This window comes from Taudactylus pleione, unplaced genomic scaffold (genome assembly GCF_031769625.1).
Source record: "Taudactylus pleione unplaced genomic scaffold, aTauple2 ptg000560l, whole genome shotgun sequence".
Classification (NCBI taxonomy): Eukaryota; Metazoa; Chordata; class Amphibia; order Anura; family Myobatrachidae; genus Taudactylus; species Taudactylus pleione.
Genome location: NW_028284962.1, coordinates 2,921,044 through 2,936,628, shown reverse-complemented (window position 1 = coordinate 2,936,628; position 15,585 = coordinate 2,921,044). Strand labels below are relative to the sequence as shown.

General features: G+C 43.0%; 1 protein-coding gene across 2 annotated transcripts in view; it reads right to left on the bottom strand.

Moving 5' to 3' along the window:
• The window catches only part of TJP3 (tight junction protein 3), a 75,997-nt gene that overhangs the window by 20,733 nt on the left and 39,679 nt on the right, over positions 1–15,585 (bottom strand). For both annotated transcript variants that reach the window (XM_088452971.1, XM_088452970.1), the window contains exons 8-16: positions 14,672–14,774; positions 14,519–14,580; positions 14,347–14,431; positions 13,973–14,129; positions 10,933–11,041; positions 10,619–10,838; positions 10,334–10,521; positions 8,035–8,130; positions 7,870–7,940 (exon numbers count right to left, since the gene is read on the bottom strand). In XM_088452971.1, coding sequence (XP_088309097.1) covers positions 7,870–7,940; positions 8,035–8,130; positions 10,334–10,521; positions 10,619–10,838; positions 10,933–11,041; positions 13,973–14,129; positions 14,347–14,431; positions 14,519–14,580; positions 14,672–14,774 — 1,091 coding nt within the window. The remainder of the gene's footprint in view (positions 1–7,869; positions 7,941–8,034; positions 8,131–10,333; positions 10,522–10,618; positions 10,839–10,932; positions 11,042–13,972; positions 14,130–14,346; positions 14,432–14,518; positions 14,581–14,671; positions 14,775–15,585) is intronic.

The following is a 15,585-nucleotide window of genomic DNA, read 5'->3' as shown; positions in this document are numbered from 1 at the left end:
CTTGTCCATGGAGAAATTGCACCGAGTCCCACAGATTTTTAAATCAGACTTTTGTTGTCAGAGACTCGTATATTCCGACACAATCACATTTGTAGATGCAACAATGTATTCCAAAATATAAGTTGGTCAGAGGGTGAATATGAGGCACACTGTAATAAAGGAGGGACAATCCTGTGTCTTTTTAGCTGTAAACCAATGTCACTCCAATAATGGTCATGACCAATATGCAGTTTGCAAAAAAAATATTTATTAGTATTCCGTGAAGGTCAGAATGTATCTAAAAAGTTGAATAGCTGGAAACCAGAAAGATTCAAAGTATCTTATATTCCACACTAAAGGTAACAGTATCTTGTGAATGATATTATCCCATCAATAGCACTTACATCGCTTTAAGCACTCCAGTTCTCTATGTTGGCTCGTCCCGGACTCATCCCCTGCAGCGGAGTTGGACTACGAAAGAGTCCCCATGTAGCAGCTACCAATGACAGGTGTCCCTCTTTTATCCCCTGCGGCTTAGTTGGACCACGAATGAGTCCCAGTATTAGCGGCCGCCGATAACAGGTGTCCAGGGATACCAGCGGACGTGCTTATTGTAGCAAAGGCAGGTAACAGCGATCAGGCAAATGTGCTGCCGGGTATATTCCTAATGCTGGTACAGTATCAAAAGAAAACGGGCAATTCCTTGACGCATTTCTCCGGGTGTGATCTCTCAGAAGGCAAAAATCAATATTCTGTTACCTTAGTGTGGAATAGAAGATACTTTGAATCTTTCTAGTTTCTGGCTATTTGACTTTTTAGATACATCTTGACTTACACGGAATACGAATAGTCAATATATTCTTTTGCAAACCACATATTGGTCTTGACCATTATTGGAGTGACACTGTTTTACAACTAAAAAGACACGGGATTGTCCCTCTTTTATTACAGTGTGCCTTATATTCACATTCTGACCAACTTATATTTTGGAATACATTGTTGCCATCTACAAATGTGATTGTGTCGGAATATACAGTAGGTCTCCGACAACAGAAAAGTCTGATTTAAAATCTGTGGGACTCGGTGCAATTTCTCCACGGACAAGTGGATCACCTGATGAAAGTTTAGAGCCATATTCATACCTTGTTGATTCTATGCACTCTTGCTGAGAATTAGTTAACATATTGATTGTGCAGCCATGGCCAAAAGCTTTGAGAATGACAAGTATTGGTTTTCACAAAGTTTGCAGCTTCAGTGTTTTTAGACCTTTTTGTCAGATGTTACTATGGTATACTGAAGTAAAATTACAAGCATTTCATAAGCGTCAAAGGCTTTTATTGACAATTACATTAAGTTTATGCAAAGAGTCAATATTTGCAGTGTTTACCCTTCTTTTTCAAGACTTCTTCAATTCGCCATGGCATGCCGTCAATCATATTCTGGGCCACATACTGACTGATGGCCTCCCATTCTTGCCTATTCAATGCTTGGAGTTTGTCAGAATTTGTGGGTTTTTGTTTGTCCACCCACCTCTTGAGGATTGAATACAAGTTCTCAATGGGATCAACGTCTGGGGAGTTTCCTAGCAATGGACACCAAATGTCGATGTTTTGTTCCCCGAGCCACTTGGTTATCACTTTTGCCTTATGGTAAGGTGCTCAATCATGCTGGGAAAGGCATTGTTCATAACCAAACTGTTCTTGGATGGTTGGGAGAAGTTGCTCTTGGAGGATGTTTTGGTACCATTCTTTATTCATGGCTGTGTTCTTAGGCAAAATTGTGAGTAAGCCCACTCCCTTGGCTGAGAAACAACCACACACATGAATGGTCTCAGGATGCTTTACTGTTGGCATGACACAGGACTGATGGTAGCGTTTACCTTTCCTTCTCCGGAGAAGTGTTTTTTCAGATGCCCCAAGCAATCTGAAAGGGGATTCATCAGAGAAAATAACTTTACCCCAGTACTCAGCAGTCCAATTCCTGTACCTTTTGCAGAATATCAGTCTGTCCCTGATGTTTTTCCTAGAGAAAACTGGCTTCTTTGCTGCCCTTCTTGACACCAGGCCATCCTCCAAAAGTCTTCGCCTCACTGTGGTGAAGATGCACTTACACCTGCCTGCTGCCAATCCTGAGCAAGCTCTCCACTGGTGGTGCCCCGATCCCGCAGCTGAATCAACTTTAGGAAACGGTCCTGGCTCTTGCTTGACATTCTTTGGAGCCCTGAAGCCTTCTTCACAACTATTGAACCGCTCTCCTTGAAGTTCTTGATGATCCGATAAATGGTTGATTTAGGTGCAATCTTACTAGCAGCAATATCCTTTTTGTCCAAAGCAAGATGACTGCACATGTTTCCTTGCAGGTAACTAACGTTAACAGAAGAACAATGATTTCAAGCTCCACCCTCCTTTTAAAGCTTCCAGTCTGTCATTCTAACTCAATCAGCATGACAGCGTGATCTCCAGTCTTGTCCTCAACACTCTCACCTGTGTTAACAAGAGAATCATTGACATGTCGTCAGCTGGTCCTTTTGTGGCAGGGCTGAAATGCAGTGGAAATGTTTTTGGGATTAATTTCATGGCAATGGCAAAGAGGGACTTTGCAATCAATTGCAATTCATCTGATCATTCTTCATGACATTCTCGAGTATATGCAAATTGCCATCATAAATACTGAAGCAGCAGACTTTGTGAAAACCAATACTTGTGTCATTCTCAAAACTTTTGGCCATGGCTGTACATTGTGCTTGTAGTGTATGTTTTTTTTTTTTTTTTTTTTTAAATGAACATTACATATACATGATATTTATGTTCAGGTTAGAAATAAATGTTACTTGGATTCATCTAATTCTGGTTAAGCGCTGCACTTTTCTTCTTTTATTGATATTTTGTAGTGGGTGGCAGACCCCACTGTGTGAGCAGCTGCCCTAATTAGAGGTGTGTGGAGGAGATTGCATAGTGCATAAGGCTGTTTAACGTGCAAGGAAGATGTGGACAAATCTGTATAAAAATAATTATACCATTAATAAAATGCCTAGAGGTGGAGAAAGGGCGGATGTTGTAATTCATTGCTCCGTTTGAGCCATGTTAAGAGAAAGTGACTGTGCAGACCCATATCCTCCTTTTAGCCCTTTCCAAGACAGTTAACTTTTATATAAAAATATGGTTTTACAGAAATATTTTAAGTATCACTTTTCAGGTACAATGCCCACAGCTTTCCTCTTCATATGCCATAAGTCCAAATCATTGGGTACAAGAGATATTTGAATGCCTATACCTGGGGTGGGGAACCTTTTTTCTGCCGAGGGCCATTTTGATATATAGAACATTATTCGCGAGCCTTCTGCAGGCCACGCCCCCTCTGTGTGATGATATCACAGGGGCGGGGCAACAATAGCAGATGATTACTGCAATGCCCAGAGTATTCTGAGGATGCTCCGGGGAGCTCTAAGGGGAGCGGTGTGACTGTCTGAACCGTTCTAAGGATGCTCCAGGTGGCACTGCGCAATCGATTCTGGCCGCAGGGTGCCATTCTAGGCACACTGCTATTTAGATGAAGCTAGCAGAAAAAAATCTCAGAGGGCCAGACTAAATGATTCCGGGGGCCTTCTATGGCCCCGGGCATGAGGTTCCCCATCCCTGGCCTATACATACAGAGAAGATTTTGGACTGTAAAAATGTAGGTTATTGCTCGTATGAATATAGAACAATGATAATCACATAACGCTGAATCATATATGACACACTCGGTTATGGACCAGGGAGTGGGTAAGTGTGTTGAGGAGGAGGGTGGGGGAAAGCAGGAGGAATGTATTTCTTTGCTACAGTCTGTAATTAACAAAAGGGGCCTGTCGCAGATGAATCAACACCAGGTATGGCCAGACTTTTGGACTTGGTGATCCACTCTAAATGTTGAAAATCTTTTGCGACCTACCAAGTAGGGACATGTGCCCAAAAAAGGGGGTGCGGTCTCACAGCAAGGGGTGTGGGATCTGTCCCGCCAAAATATGGACGGTTGGGAGGTCATCAGATCTCCCAAACATTTCCCTTTTTTGCCCATCAAACCGCAGGTGCAGTTACATACCATGGAACAGGTACCTCTGAGACAGGGTTGCAGCTATTCATCAGGGACCAGGTATCTCTGAGACAGGAGTGGAGCTATACATCAGGGACCAGGTAACTCTGAGACAGGGGTGCAGCTATACATCAGGGACCAGGTATCTCTGAGACAGGGGTGCAGCTATACATCAGGGATTAGGAGTCTCTAAAACAAAGGTGCTATGACTCGGGTGTCTCAGACAGGGTTGCAGCTGGAGGAGTTGCTGGGACTGACCTGTTCCTAGTAACTTATGTTCTGTCACTCTGCCATCGCTTTTTGAACCAGTTCTCTGGGATCCATGTGCAGGGACCATAGGAAGCGCCCCAGCCTCTTCCCAGTCTCCTCCAGTGTCTCACATACTGGCCACCTACTCTGGGGAGAAGTTGAGAGCGGGCAGTTGGAACATGTATAGTTCCATCTGGGGCTCCATCTGGCTAGGAGTGGGGAGTGCTCGTCAATTAAGTTGGGCCCGAAGAGCTGTGCACACCACTAGTGTAACATGCATTGCAGCGGCAGGTGACCATGCTGCCCCGAGGTCACCATGTCTTAGAGCCCTGGTTTCAGCTAACAAGAACCAGTCAGATTTTTATTGGATATAGCTTTAATACGGGATAGCTGGCAGGGAAAGCCACAGCTTCAGCCCAGCAAGGCAATTAGAATGATTTTATTGCCTGCTTGCTGCTGAACGCCACAGCGATTTACTGGTCCAGTGTCCGCAGTTGATCGCGAACAATACTTTGGCCACCCGTGATCTGTACTGTACGGACATCATCTCTTCATAGACTTAATATCAACATCATTTCTGATAAAAACACCAATATTAAACATTTGAGTTTCCTATAGATCCATTTTTAGATTTTGTTTGTATAAGTGGTGTTTACAATATAATTGGTCATTTCATTTCCATAAATATAAAGGCTTTCAACATGTTATATTTTACCATGATAGATCTAGTGTGATTTAAAATATTTATGAAATGTTAATTACTCTTTTACGCTTCAAGGATGTGGTTGATTATTTACTGATAAATGTGGAGATAGAAGAAATTTCTAATTTAACATTTGGAAGTCTATTCATAAAGAACATGAAGTGGCACATGATAAACATCACTATATATCGCATCACATCGATCTGATATATAGTGATGTTTAGTAGCCATTCATGTATACTTGCCTCTCTGACATCTTCATTCACTATCCGGCCCCTCCGCGATCCCTGGATGCAGTAAGAATAAAGACATATCAGGTGCCCAATATACACCGGCATCCGAGAGCAGCAGGTCAGGTCAAACCCCAGCACTGGATAGACAGCAGGGAAGTATGCAACGTCCCTGATCTGTTCAGCTTGCGTACTCATTTAAGTCATCAGCAGATGGCAAATGTGTACGCAGGAGAGGAAACTGAAAGCTCAGCTTTCCGTTCCTGTATGAATTGAATTCACCATACAAAAAGATGGTGATGCGATTCATCCACGAAGTGTGGGTGCCGCTGGAGAAGCAATACCCTTCTCCACTGTAACCTCCTCTATGAATCACCAAAAGCAGTGACAAGCCCTGTTTGTAGCTACACAGGACTTTTCACCGCTTTATGAATAGACCCCCTTTATCTATCTATCTATCTATCTATCTATCTATATATCTATATATATATATATATATAACAAGAAAGCATGTATGTCTGTTTGTCCTTTATGTACAGGCAGAGTTTTGAACCTAGCTCCACCAAATTTGGCATGGTGGTGTAGTTTGTCCAGGATTAGGCTTCTGCCTAGGTTTGATCATCATCAGGGCCACACAATCCCTAAAAATGGGGACATTCTTACATTACACAGGTTCTAGTGAATTTGGCAGTCTGCCAGAAAAAGCTACAAAAGTATCCTTTCAACCGCACAGGCTGAGCAAGTGTCCAACTTTATGACTCATGCAAGTTCATAGTAAATCTACAGTAAAGCCACGAACACACTTGCCGATATTTGAAACGATTGAACGATAAGGATATATCGTTATCGTCCACATTATCAGCCAGTAAGTATGCAAAAAAAAAAAAAAAAAACAGCGATGCGTGCTCCCTCTGGTCGTTTATGATAATTCCAGTTGGCTGTACATGCAGCCCAATCTGGGGTTATCGTGAACGATGCTGTGCTGAATACAGCATGGCCTGTTCCCACCCCCCCCCGCCATCGTTGGTCAGCATCGGCAAGTGTGTATACACTTGTCGTTGCCGGCACCCCTGCCGAGTACGATATCACCGAATACACACATCGTGTAGTGTGTATGCGGCATTAGTCCTATTTATAGTGACAATATATATTAGTCAGCCTTCAGTGTTTGCATGCAAGGGCGTAACTAGAACTTTGTGGGCCACATAGCAAGCTCTTAAAAGTCCCCCTCTCCCCAGAGCTAAAAAAAACACATAAATTTGCTCCCACACAGAGCCCATTCATGTTATGCCACGTAGTAGTACCCCTTATACACGTTGTGCCATGCAGTAGTTGTGCCACACAATAATGTCCCTTCCACATTATACCACACAGTAATGCCCTTTACAGATTATGCCGCACAGTAGTACTGCCTTATATAACACATTATTCCACACAATATTAGTGCCCCTTACACATTATGCCCAACTACCCCAGCTACTCCCCACCCGTGTCCTTCCAGCAGCCTCTCGCCTCCCCATGTGCCATCAGCAGCCAGTAGGTGTGAATTTGGGGGCCGGGCTGCCAGCTAATTACAGCTGGCGCACCAGCAGACAGTGGCAGACATGGACAGACAGCGCAGACGCAATTTGAATCTGGCGCCTGACACAAGCGAATCAGTCCAGCAGCCATTCAGGAGCCGCCACTGCTGATTGCCTCGCGACCGGCGGTGCTGTCTCTGTATGTCTGCCTGCCAGTGCGCCAGCTTTAGTCAGCTGGCGGTCCGGTACCAAATCAACACTGCTGCCACTCAGGCCCTCCTTGACGGCCCTGACTGGACTGGCCCACATTGTGCGCATGACTGAGTGCAGGGGGAGCACCCAGAGGCAGCTCTGGCACCATAGCAGCCACACGGTAGTTACGCTACTGTTTGTATGTTACATATGAGGCAAGATAGAATCTACTTCTTAAACATTTATCTAGAGTGTGTGGGGCTACATTTGATTGATCACTACTACCCACTTGAGACAGACATACTGTTACTTTGGGCTTGATTTAGACATGGTCGCAGTATCTACGTTTGCGCAGTTGAGCAATTTCCTACTGTATATGCACAAAAAGTTCTGGAAGCCCCTAGCCCCTACGGCGTAAGCATACCACTAAGCGTACACAGAGGCAGCTATTGCAAAGGTTTTCACTTGTAATAGAGCTGGAGGTGGACAGCCATAGGCGTTCTCGGGAGGTGACTTTATAGTGAATGCAGAAAAAGGCTGTCTAATGGGCGTATTATGGGAGTGTCAGCGAACACAGTGAGTTCTCAGATGCAGAGCCAGAGAAGCCATGTTTAGAGAAAGTTCAGAAGGAAGTGTCGATGGTGCGTCGCTGGTGGAGTATTTGAGACCACCGGTAGATTTGCACTGTCCGCGGACATTGAAAGGGGACGTCTCAGGACTTGCAATGTTAGGCGCTCGCAAGTACACACAGGGGATGGCTGAAACTAGCTGCATATTATCGCAGCTTCAAGTCTAATAGAAATCGCACCCATGCATGCGTGTGTCCACCTCTGAATCAGGTCCTTTAGATTTATCATGTCCAATTGTATCCAAATATATTGAGTTAAATGTACATGATTACATTATGCCACCACTCCCATCTTACCCTCTCTGCTATTTCTCTCACAAGTTGCAGTTTGATGACTTTGGAATGTCCTTCATCTCGAGCAACACTCTCTGCAAAGAGAATAACACTCTGGCTCAAGTTTATACTCCGTATTCCAAAACCAGATTTATACTACTTTAAATAAAACACTGTTTTATCACTCACCTGCAGTCTCAAACTCCTGGGGCAAATCAGCACACAGCTTTATGTGTGCAATGTCTGTTATAGGACCCAGAATTACAACAGGACGTTTGAAACTCGCTACACACAAAGAAAAAATTATAATTGAACAGTTATAAAATCAAATAAAAGACAGAAAAGTAACAACTGATGACAAAAACGTGAAAATATACATTGTAATAGATTCGAATGTGTGTATATCTATAATAAGACAAAATAAGGTCAAGAAGCAGGGGTGTTCTAGTGAGGAGGCGGACCATGTGCAAACTCACTTCAGGCCCCCTCCTGTCTCCGGCGATCCCGCGGTGCAGGAGATTCTGGCTTAATGCCAGAATATATTGCGCATGTGCGGGTCTCTGGGAAAATGTGGCCAGCGCCATTTTCCCAGGGACAACAGTAATGCGCATACGCGAGTCACTGGGGAAATGGCAGTCGCTCTGCACTTTAAGGCTTATCAGCAATTAATGTAGATGTCCCATCATGAATGTGTCCCAAAAATAGAGAGCAAAGTAGCCTTGAGTGCATGCCTGTAGAACATTATTTTGGAATTTGGAAATTAGCTTATTTACATGTGTGCGCAAATCAATACTATGAAGCTTGTTTCTTAACTACAGTCTTCATGTACCACCAACAGGGGGATTTCACAAATGATGCACAGATGAAAAAGGGTGTGGGTAAAAGCCGGAAACATAGTAACTGCATTGAAAAAGCCGGCAACGATGTAAAGTGTATTGAAAAAGCCGGAAATCCATAGTAGATGTATGAGAAAAGCCGGAAAAATCCATAGTAAATGTACGAGAAAAGCCGGAAATCCGTAGTAAATGTATTGAAAAAGCCGGAAATCTACAGTAAGTGTATTAGGAAAGCCGAAAATCATAGTAAATGTATTGAAAAGCTGGAAATCTAGAGTAAGTGTATTAGAAAGCCGGAAATCATAGTAAATGTATTGAAAAAGCCGGAAATCCATAGTAAATGTATTAGAAAAGCTGGAAATCATATTGCATATTTTTCATCGGAAGAGGGTAAAAGCCGGAAACATAGTAAATGCATTGAAAAAGCCGGAACTCCATAGTAAATGTATTAGAAAAGCCGGAAATCCATAGTAAATGTATTAGTAGCCGGAAATCATATTGCAAGCATCGAAAAAGCCAGAAATCCATAGTAAATGTATTAGAAAAGCCGGAAATCCATAGTAAATGTATTAGAAAAGCCGGAAATCCAAAGTAAATATATTAGAAAAGCCGGAAATCCATAGTAAATGTATTAGAAAAGCTGGAAATCATAGTAAAGTGCATTAAAAAAGCTGGAAATTATAGTAAATGCATTGAAAAAGACAGCAATCATACATTTACTATGGATTTCCGGCTTTTCTAATAAATTTACTATGGATTTCCTGCTTTTCTATTACATTTACTATGGATTTCCGGCTTTTTCGATACTTGCAATATGATTTCCGGCTTTTCTAATACATTTACTATGGATTTCCGGCTTTTCTAATACACTTACTATGGAGTTCCGGCTTTTTCAATGCATTTACTATGTTTCCGGCTTTTACCCTCTTCCGATGAAAAATATGTAATTATCCCACCTGCTCACACACATCATCAAAACATGACCTGTTGGGGGAACTTAGGGGTTGAGAATCACTGCTATGAAGGATAGATGTATAATTTACCTTTTTATCACTTTTATTAGTTAAAAAAAATATATATATATATTATTTTTGAAGGTAAACCATTTTCAATGTATAAAAACAATAGGAACACACATAAAACTTTGATAAATACAGGCGCTACGCAGAACTTTAGGAGGAATAAGTGCACTGTACTAACAGTAAAAACAGTAAAGTCCACACTCTAATCTTCAGGTCAATAAAAAAAAATAATGAGTATAACAGGATAACAGACCCTCCAACATACCCCCCTTCCATCAGGTACACAATGCTCTGCTCCTTATATAGCCACCTCTGCTGAAACACCTTTTCATCAAGTGACTAGTTCAACGCAGGTGATTTCAATCATAAATTAGGTGGGTAGTCCAGGTAGAAGGGGTCATGTTGGAGGGTCTGGGATAATATAGTCAATAGTCTAAGGGGCATTCACCAGAGCATTTTTAAGGCAACGTTTTTAATGCTTACAATTCGTATCGGTACAGTGTTGACGTTTCGGTCAGTGATTACCTTTTTCTATATAGGCAACCATGCAACAATTCAGCAATAGCATAACTGGAATAGTTTTATATATATATTTTTTTTTTTAAAAGGACAAATATATTTCCATGTTACCTTCTCTTAGTACAACTTTCTCATATGGGGGATACTTGGCCTTGCTGGTTATTTCAGACAGATCCTCTCTACTTTTCTTCAATATCTTTTTGGCCCCCCTCAAGCCTCTGAGCTTCCAAAATTCAGCACGTGGTCCTGCAGATGGTTGAGGCTTCAGGACATTCTCTAAGTTAGTATACTGCTCAGCCCTGAAAAGGTTCAGAAGGTGAGCTAGGAGTGACTGGAGCTGGGAGCAGGAAAGAAAAATAAAAAGAAAAGACCAGCAGCAGTAGGAAAATAATTTACCTAGCTCGATTTGGTAGAATTCCTTTTTTCATTTCCTTCAAATCTCGGCCAACGCGGATAGCTAGCCAGCTCCCAAGTTTCCCTCGGTAAAGTGTGTCCAACACATGAAAGATCTCACCTCGGGTGAAGCTCAGGCCAGATGGTGTATCTGCCTCATGTTCAAAGTGTGTACGAATATAGAATGAATCACCCACATTGGACTTGATCATTTTCCTGTAGACTATAGCAGAAATTGTTTTCAGTGAGTATCCTATACCACCGGGAAGCACATGTGCTGCACGCCCTACAGTTACAGTATTTATTGTCTGACTTACTGTCTTCTTTGCCCTGGGTCAGTAATATGACGTCTTCATTCTGTGGGAGGTTCATAAAATATTGTACGGCATCTTCACGTGTTAAGCTGTGAAAACTGGTCTCATTCACCTGTAAATGGAAACAACAGAATTAATCATATCTCAGTGGTTCCCAAACTGTGCGCAGCAGAACCCTGGGGTGCCTCGGAACACTTGCAGGGGTGCCTCAGGTTGGCTGTCCAACACCAAATCAAATTATTTATGGCCAATGTAATGTAAATACAGTATGTGGACAAAAAGAAGCGCAGACCTGTCCACCACCACATAACTGAACCTAAGGATGACAGTTAAGTACAATGTACTTCAGTTTACTAAATTTTTTTATGAATTTCTCAATAACAAGCTTTTGGCTTATGGGTGCCGTGAAAACAATGCTGATACTCTAGGTCGCCATGATTCAAAAAAGTTTGGGATACCACTGTCATATCTAATCATTTTAAAGCTGTATTAAACCATGATTTGAGCACTTTTTTTTTTTATATCAATTATCACCTATATGACTTTATAATCTCAGGGGTCTATCTACTAAGCCTTGGATGTAGAAAAAGTGAACGGAGATAAAGTACCAGCCAATCAACTCCTATCTGCTAGTTAGCGGCTTGTTGGCTGGTACTTTTCTTTGTCCACTTTATCTGCATCCAAGTAGTAAATAGACCCCTCTGTCTGGAAACAGGCAAGAACAGGACAGCCAATCAGACTAGAATGTTAACAACAGCACAGAATATTTTCCGGTACATGTGTGTTAATATTTTGGAAGGCAATGACGTGACCGCTCATGCGATTGTCTGTGTAAGGACAAGCATGAATGCTACTGAGGCAGGGTCACGATGCAAGAAAGAGAATAGAGGTAAATAAGAAGCCAGAGAGTTTGAAAGTGAAAAAGAATAGAAACCACTAAAAGCAATAAAAAGCACAAAGAAGAGACTACTCATGCAGGAATATGGTGTCAAGCAGTGGCGTAACTAGGGCAGGGCGAGCGGGGTGCGTGCCCTGGGCGCCGTTGGACTGGCGGCGCGGGGGGGCGCCGCCGGCCATGGTACCGGTCCGCCCGCCCTAGTTAGCCAGCGCTACACATTTACACAGGACCGGCGCTAGGCTTTCAGCGCCGGTCCTGTGCTGCACACCTGAGCCCGTTCCCTCCCCCTGAGCGCTTGCCCAATAGCACTAGAAGGCGGGCTCAGGCTGTACATAACACACGCAACGCCGCCAGCGCTGGTGGCGATGCGTGTGTTAAACAGCAGCCAGTGAGAGTCAGATAGACTCTCATTGACTGCTGCAGCACCCACTGCAAGAGCCGGGCTTCCGTCCGGCTCCTGCAGTGGGTAATGGGACAGATGTCATGACGTCTGTCCCATAATGCTGAGCGCGCCAGCCCGGGAGGACTGGCGGCGGGAGCGGCAACGTGGACTGGAGCAGCGTGGATTCAGGTAAATATATATATATATATATATTATTTTTTTTTTAAACTTATCTGCACTACTGGGGGCACAACGGGGGAGGGGGGTGGCTACTACTGGGGGACCTCTACTGAGGGTGGGGGCACAAAGGGTGAGGGGTGGCTACTACTGGGGGCACCATTATTGGGAGGACCTCTACTGGGGGGGGGGGGTTACTACTGGGGGCACTTAATTGTGAGGGGGGACCTCTACTGGGGACTACTACTTGGGGGGGGAACTACCACTGGGGGCATTATAAAAGGGGCCTACTACTAGAGGCACTGCACTCGGGGGACCACTACTGGGGGCAATAATAGGAAGGGCCACTACAGGGGGCACTGGATAGGGGGGGATCACTACTGGGTGCCTGCATAAGGGGGCCACTACTGGGAAAACTGCATGGGGGGGCTACTGCTGGGGGCACTATATAAAGGGCACTGCATAAGGGGATACCGCTACTGGGCGCACTGCATTGTGGGGACTGCTACTGGGGGCACTCCATAAGGGGGAACACTACATTGGGGGGCCACTACTGGGGGTACTGAGTAAGGGGAACTAATTGGGGGCTGTATAAGGGGGACCACTACTGGGGCTACTGTATAAGGGGCACAACTATGGGCCTGCATAAGAGGGACCACAACTGCATACTGGGGGCACTGTATAAGGGGTACTACTGGGGGTTAAGGTGCATATGGATAGGAATGTTCAGTGTGAAAATAAAGGGGTGTGTCATGTTGACACGCCCCATTTAAGTGACCACGCCCATTTTTTTGCGGCGCGTGCACATCGGGGGGGGGGGGGGGGGGGGGGACTCCACTGGTGTAAAGTGCATAGCAACATAAAAAGGAGTTCAACTTTTTTAATCTTGTATTCACAAACTACTGTATAGACTATAGATTAAATATATGACATGTGGTCAAAAAATTTGGTTTACAGGAGTAAATGTTTTGTGTATATAGTCAGCACCACTGTACAACAGTCAAATTATTATACATATTCTAATGTATTTATAGTTTTAGGTCAATGCATTCACTGACTTACAAATGCTACTTATGATGGTCTATAACATTCTTTAAACATTTCCAAAATAAATGTGCTGTTTTGCAGACTTAATCCACCATTAAACTTGTTTGCATCTGGACCCTTCCTGCTTATCACCCATGAAGTAAGAGAGTGCTGTAATTTACAACTGATTGGAAAGGAGCGTCAGCAGGTATGCATAGCATTTTTATGTATTCCCTTGAGTCCTACCACACCTTGGTTACTAGGCAAATTATACAGTGTCTATTTATTTTCTGCCTTCCCGATTCTAACTTAACCATGGATCAGTAGACATAGTTTGTAGTAAATCATTTTGCTGGCCAAATCAATTTTCAGTGTAACTTACGGCTAAGCTTGTAGTGGTTAGTTATTTTTAGAAGTTCACAAGCTTTTATCTGTATTGATAATTTTATATGTAAAGCTCAGAAAAGTCTGCTCTAAAATATCGATGTATACAATGAGAACAATTTAACATGAAGATTGACTTAAACATGTATAGACATGGCTATTGTGATGGTGGTCACCTGTAAAATCTGGTCACCTTCTTTCATCCCCTCCTGTGCTGCCGGACTCCCCTCCTGGACAGCGGCGACAAAAATCCCCACATCATTTCCACCTGCAAGGCGCAGGCCAATACTTCTCTCCTTTTTGAACTGTACCAGGCGTGCATCTGGGCTATACCTTAAAAATAAAAATCGGGGTATGATGTGGCGCAAACAAAAGGCACATAATATGATTGAGAGACGAGTGGGGAACCAAAACATATACAGTGTAAAACAGAAAAATACAGGAGTAAGCAGAACAGAAAACCAACTCAAGAGAAACACAGCAAAATTAGAGAAGTGTGAAATTGAAGAAATGTAAGAATTAAGATATCTTGCAAATAAAGCTGGGGTACCCCACTCTTAGATCATCTTTCTCCCTCTCAAGATGTGGCTCAGGCTTCTCCTTATATTCAGTGTCCAGGTAAGATGCACTGTTACCTGGAAAAAAAAAAGAAAAAAAGAATCAAGTATACCAGGTTACAGTAGCTGGATACTCTCGCAGGTGTGGATCCAGCAATGTCTCACCATTTTCCTGCACTACATTTTCCGTCAGTGATGAGTATGTGCCGTTAAACTGATGATTCTCACTAAAAATAGAAATATAGACTGAGCAGTCATGTAAGTCTAGCAAACAATATGATGAAGATGCAAGTCAAAGCCATAAATAACAGAGCTTACTCAGGGTTCTCCAGGCTCTCTAATGAGCTCCTATGGGGTTCTCCTGGAGGTGGTGGGGGTGGCTGGGAAGGTGGGGGCTGATCAGAACTCAACTCTGAAATATCTGCCAGAGAATAAAATCCACTGTTAAGAAAAAGCATGATACACACAAAACCCCAAATATAAAAGTAAAAACACAATGAGGAATACAATGCACTGAAAAAGGTACATCCACACACGTGGCAAGTGAGTTAATTAAATTAATATTCCAATAATTGGGAGTCATATATAAATAAATATACGAGGTAATATTTCCTTTACAATGACTTATGAAAGAGAAATAAGTGATTTGGGAGAGGGGTCATTGTTGAAGTGGGTGTGGCAAATGAGGTAAAGACATCAATTAGGAGCATTATTCTTCTCTCAGGGTAGTATCTGCAAACATATTGAGGTAACTCACTGCATTGCACAGTATGGACCAACCGCAGTAGGCATTGTCTTTTCCCTGAGTCTTTTGTAATTTCATTGCCACGCATTTAGAAAACACACATCATCTTCTCCGATTGGTTAGCATGGGACAGTGGCTGCCTGGGTGATAGTGGCCTGACAGCACTCAGCAGTTTATATGCAATTGTGGAAGATTGGGGGGAAAAGCCAGGAATGGGGACTACTAGCGGATGGGTAAAAAAAGTTTGTTCAGTAATAGAAAAAAAAAAAAAAACTATGGGAGTAGAAGAAAGAGCGAGCTGAGTAAGCTGGTTAGAAAGGTGTCTATAATTAAGGTGTCTATGTACTTCTAATCGTAGAACTTCTGCGATTATTATCTATCCATATCACAGGGGATTTTTTTCATTTTTAAGCAATAGTCGTACGCAGCCAGTGAGCCAAAGTCAGTTTGTTAGCTGGCCATCCTCATTTGTGAAACCCATATAAAC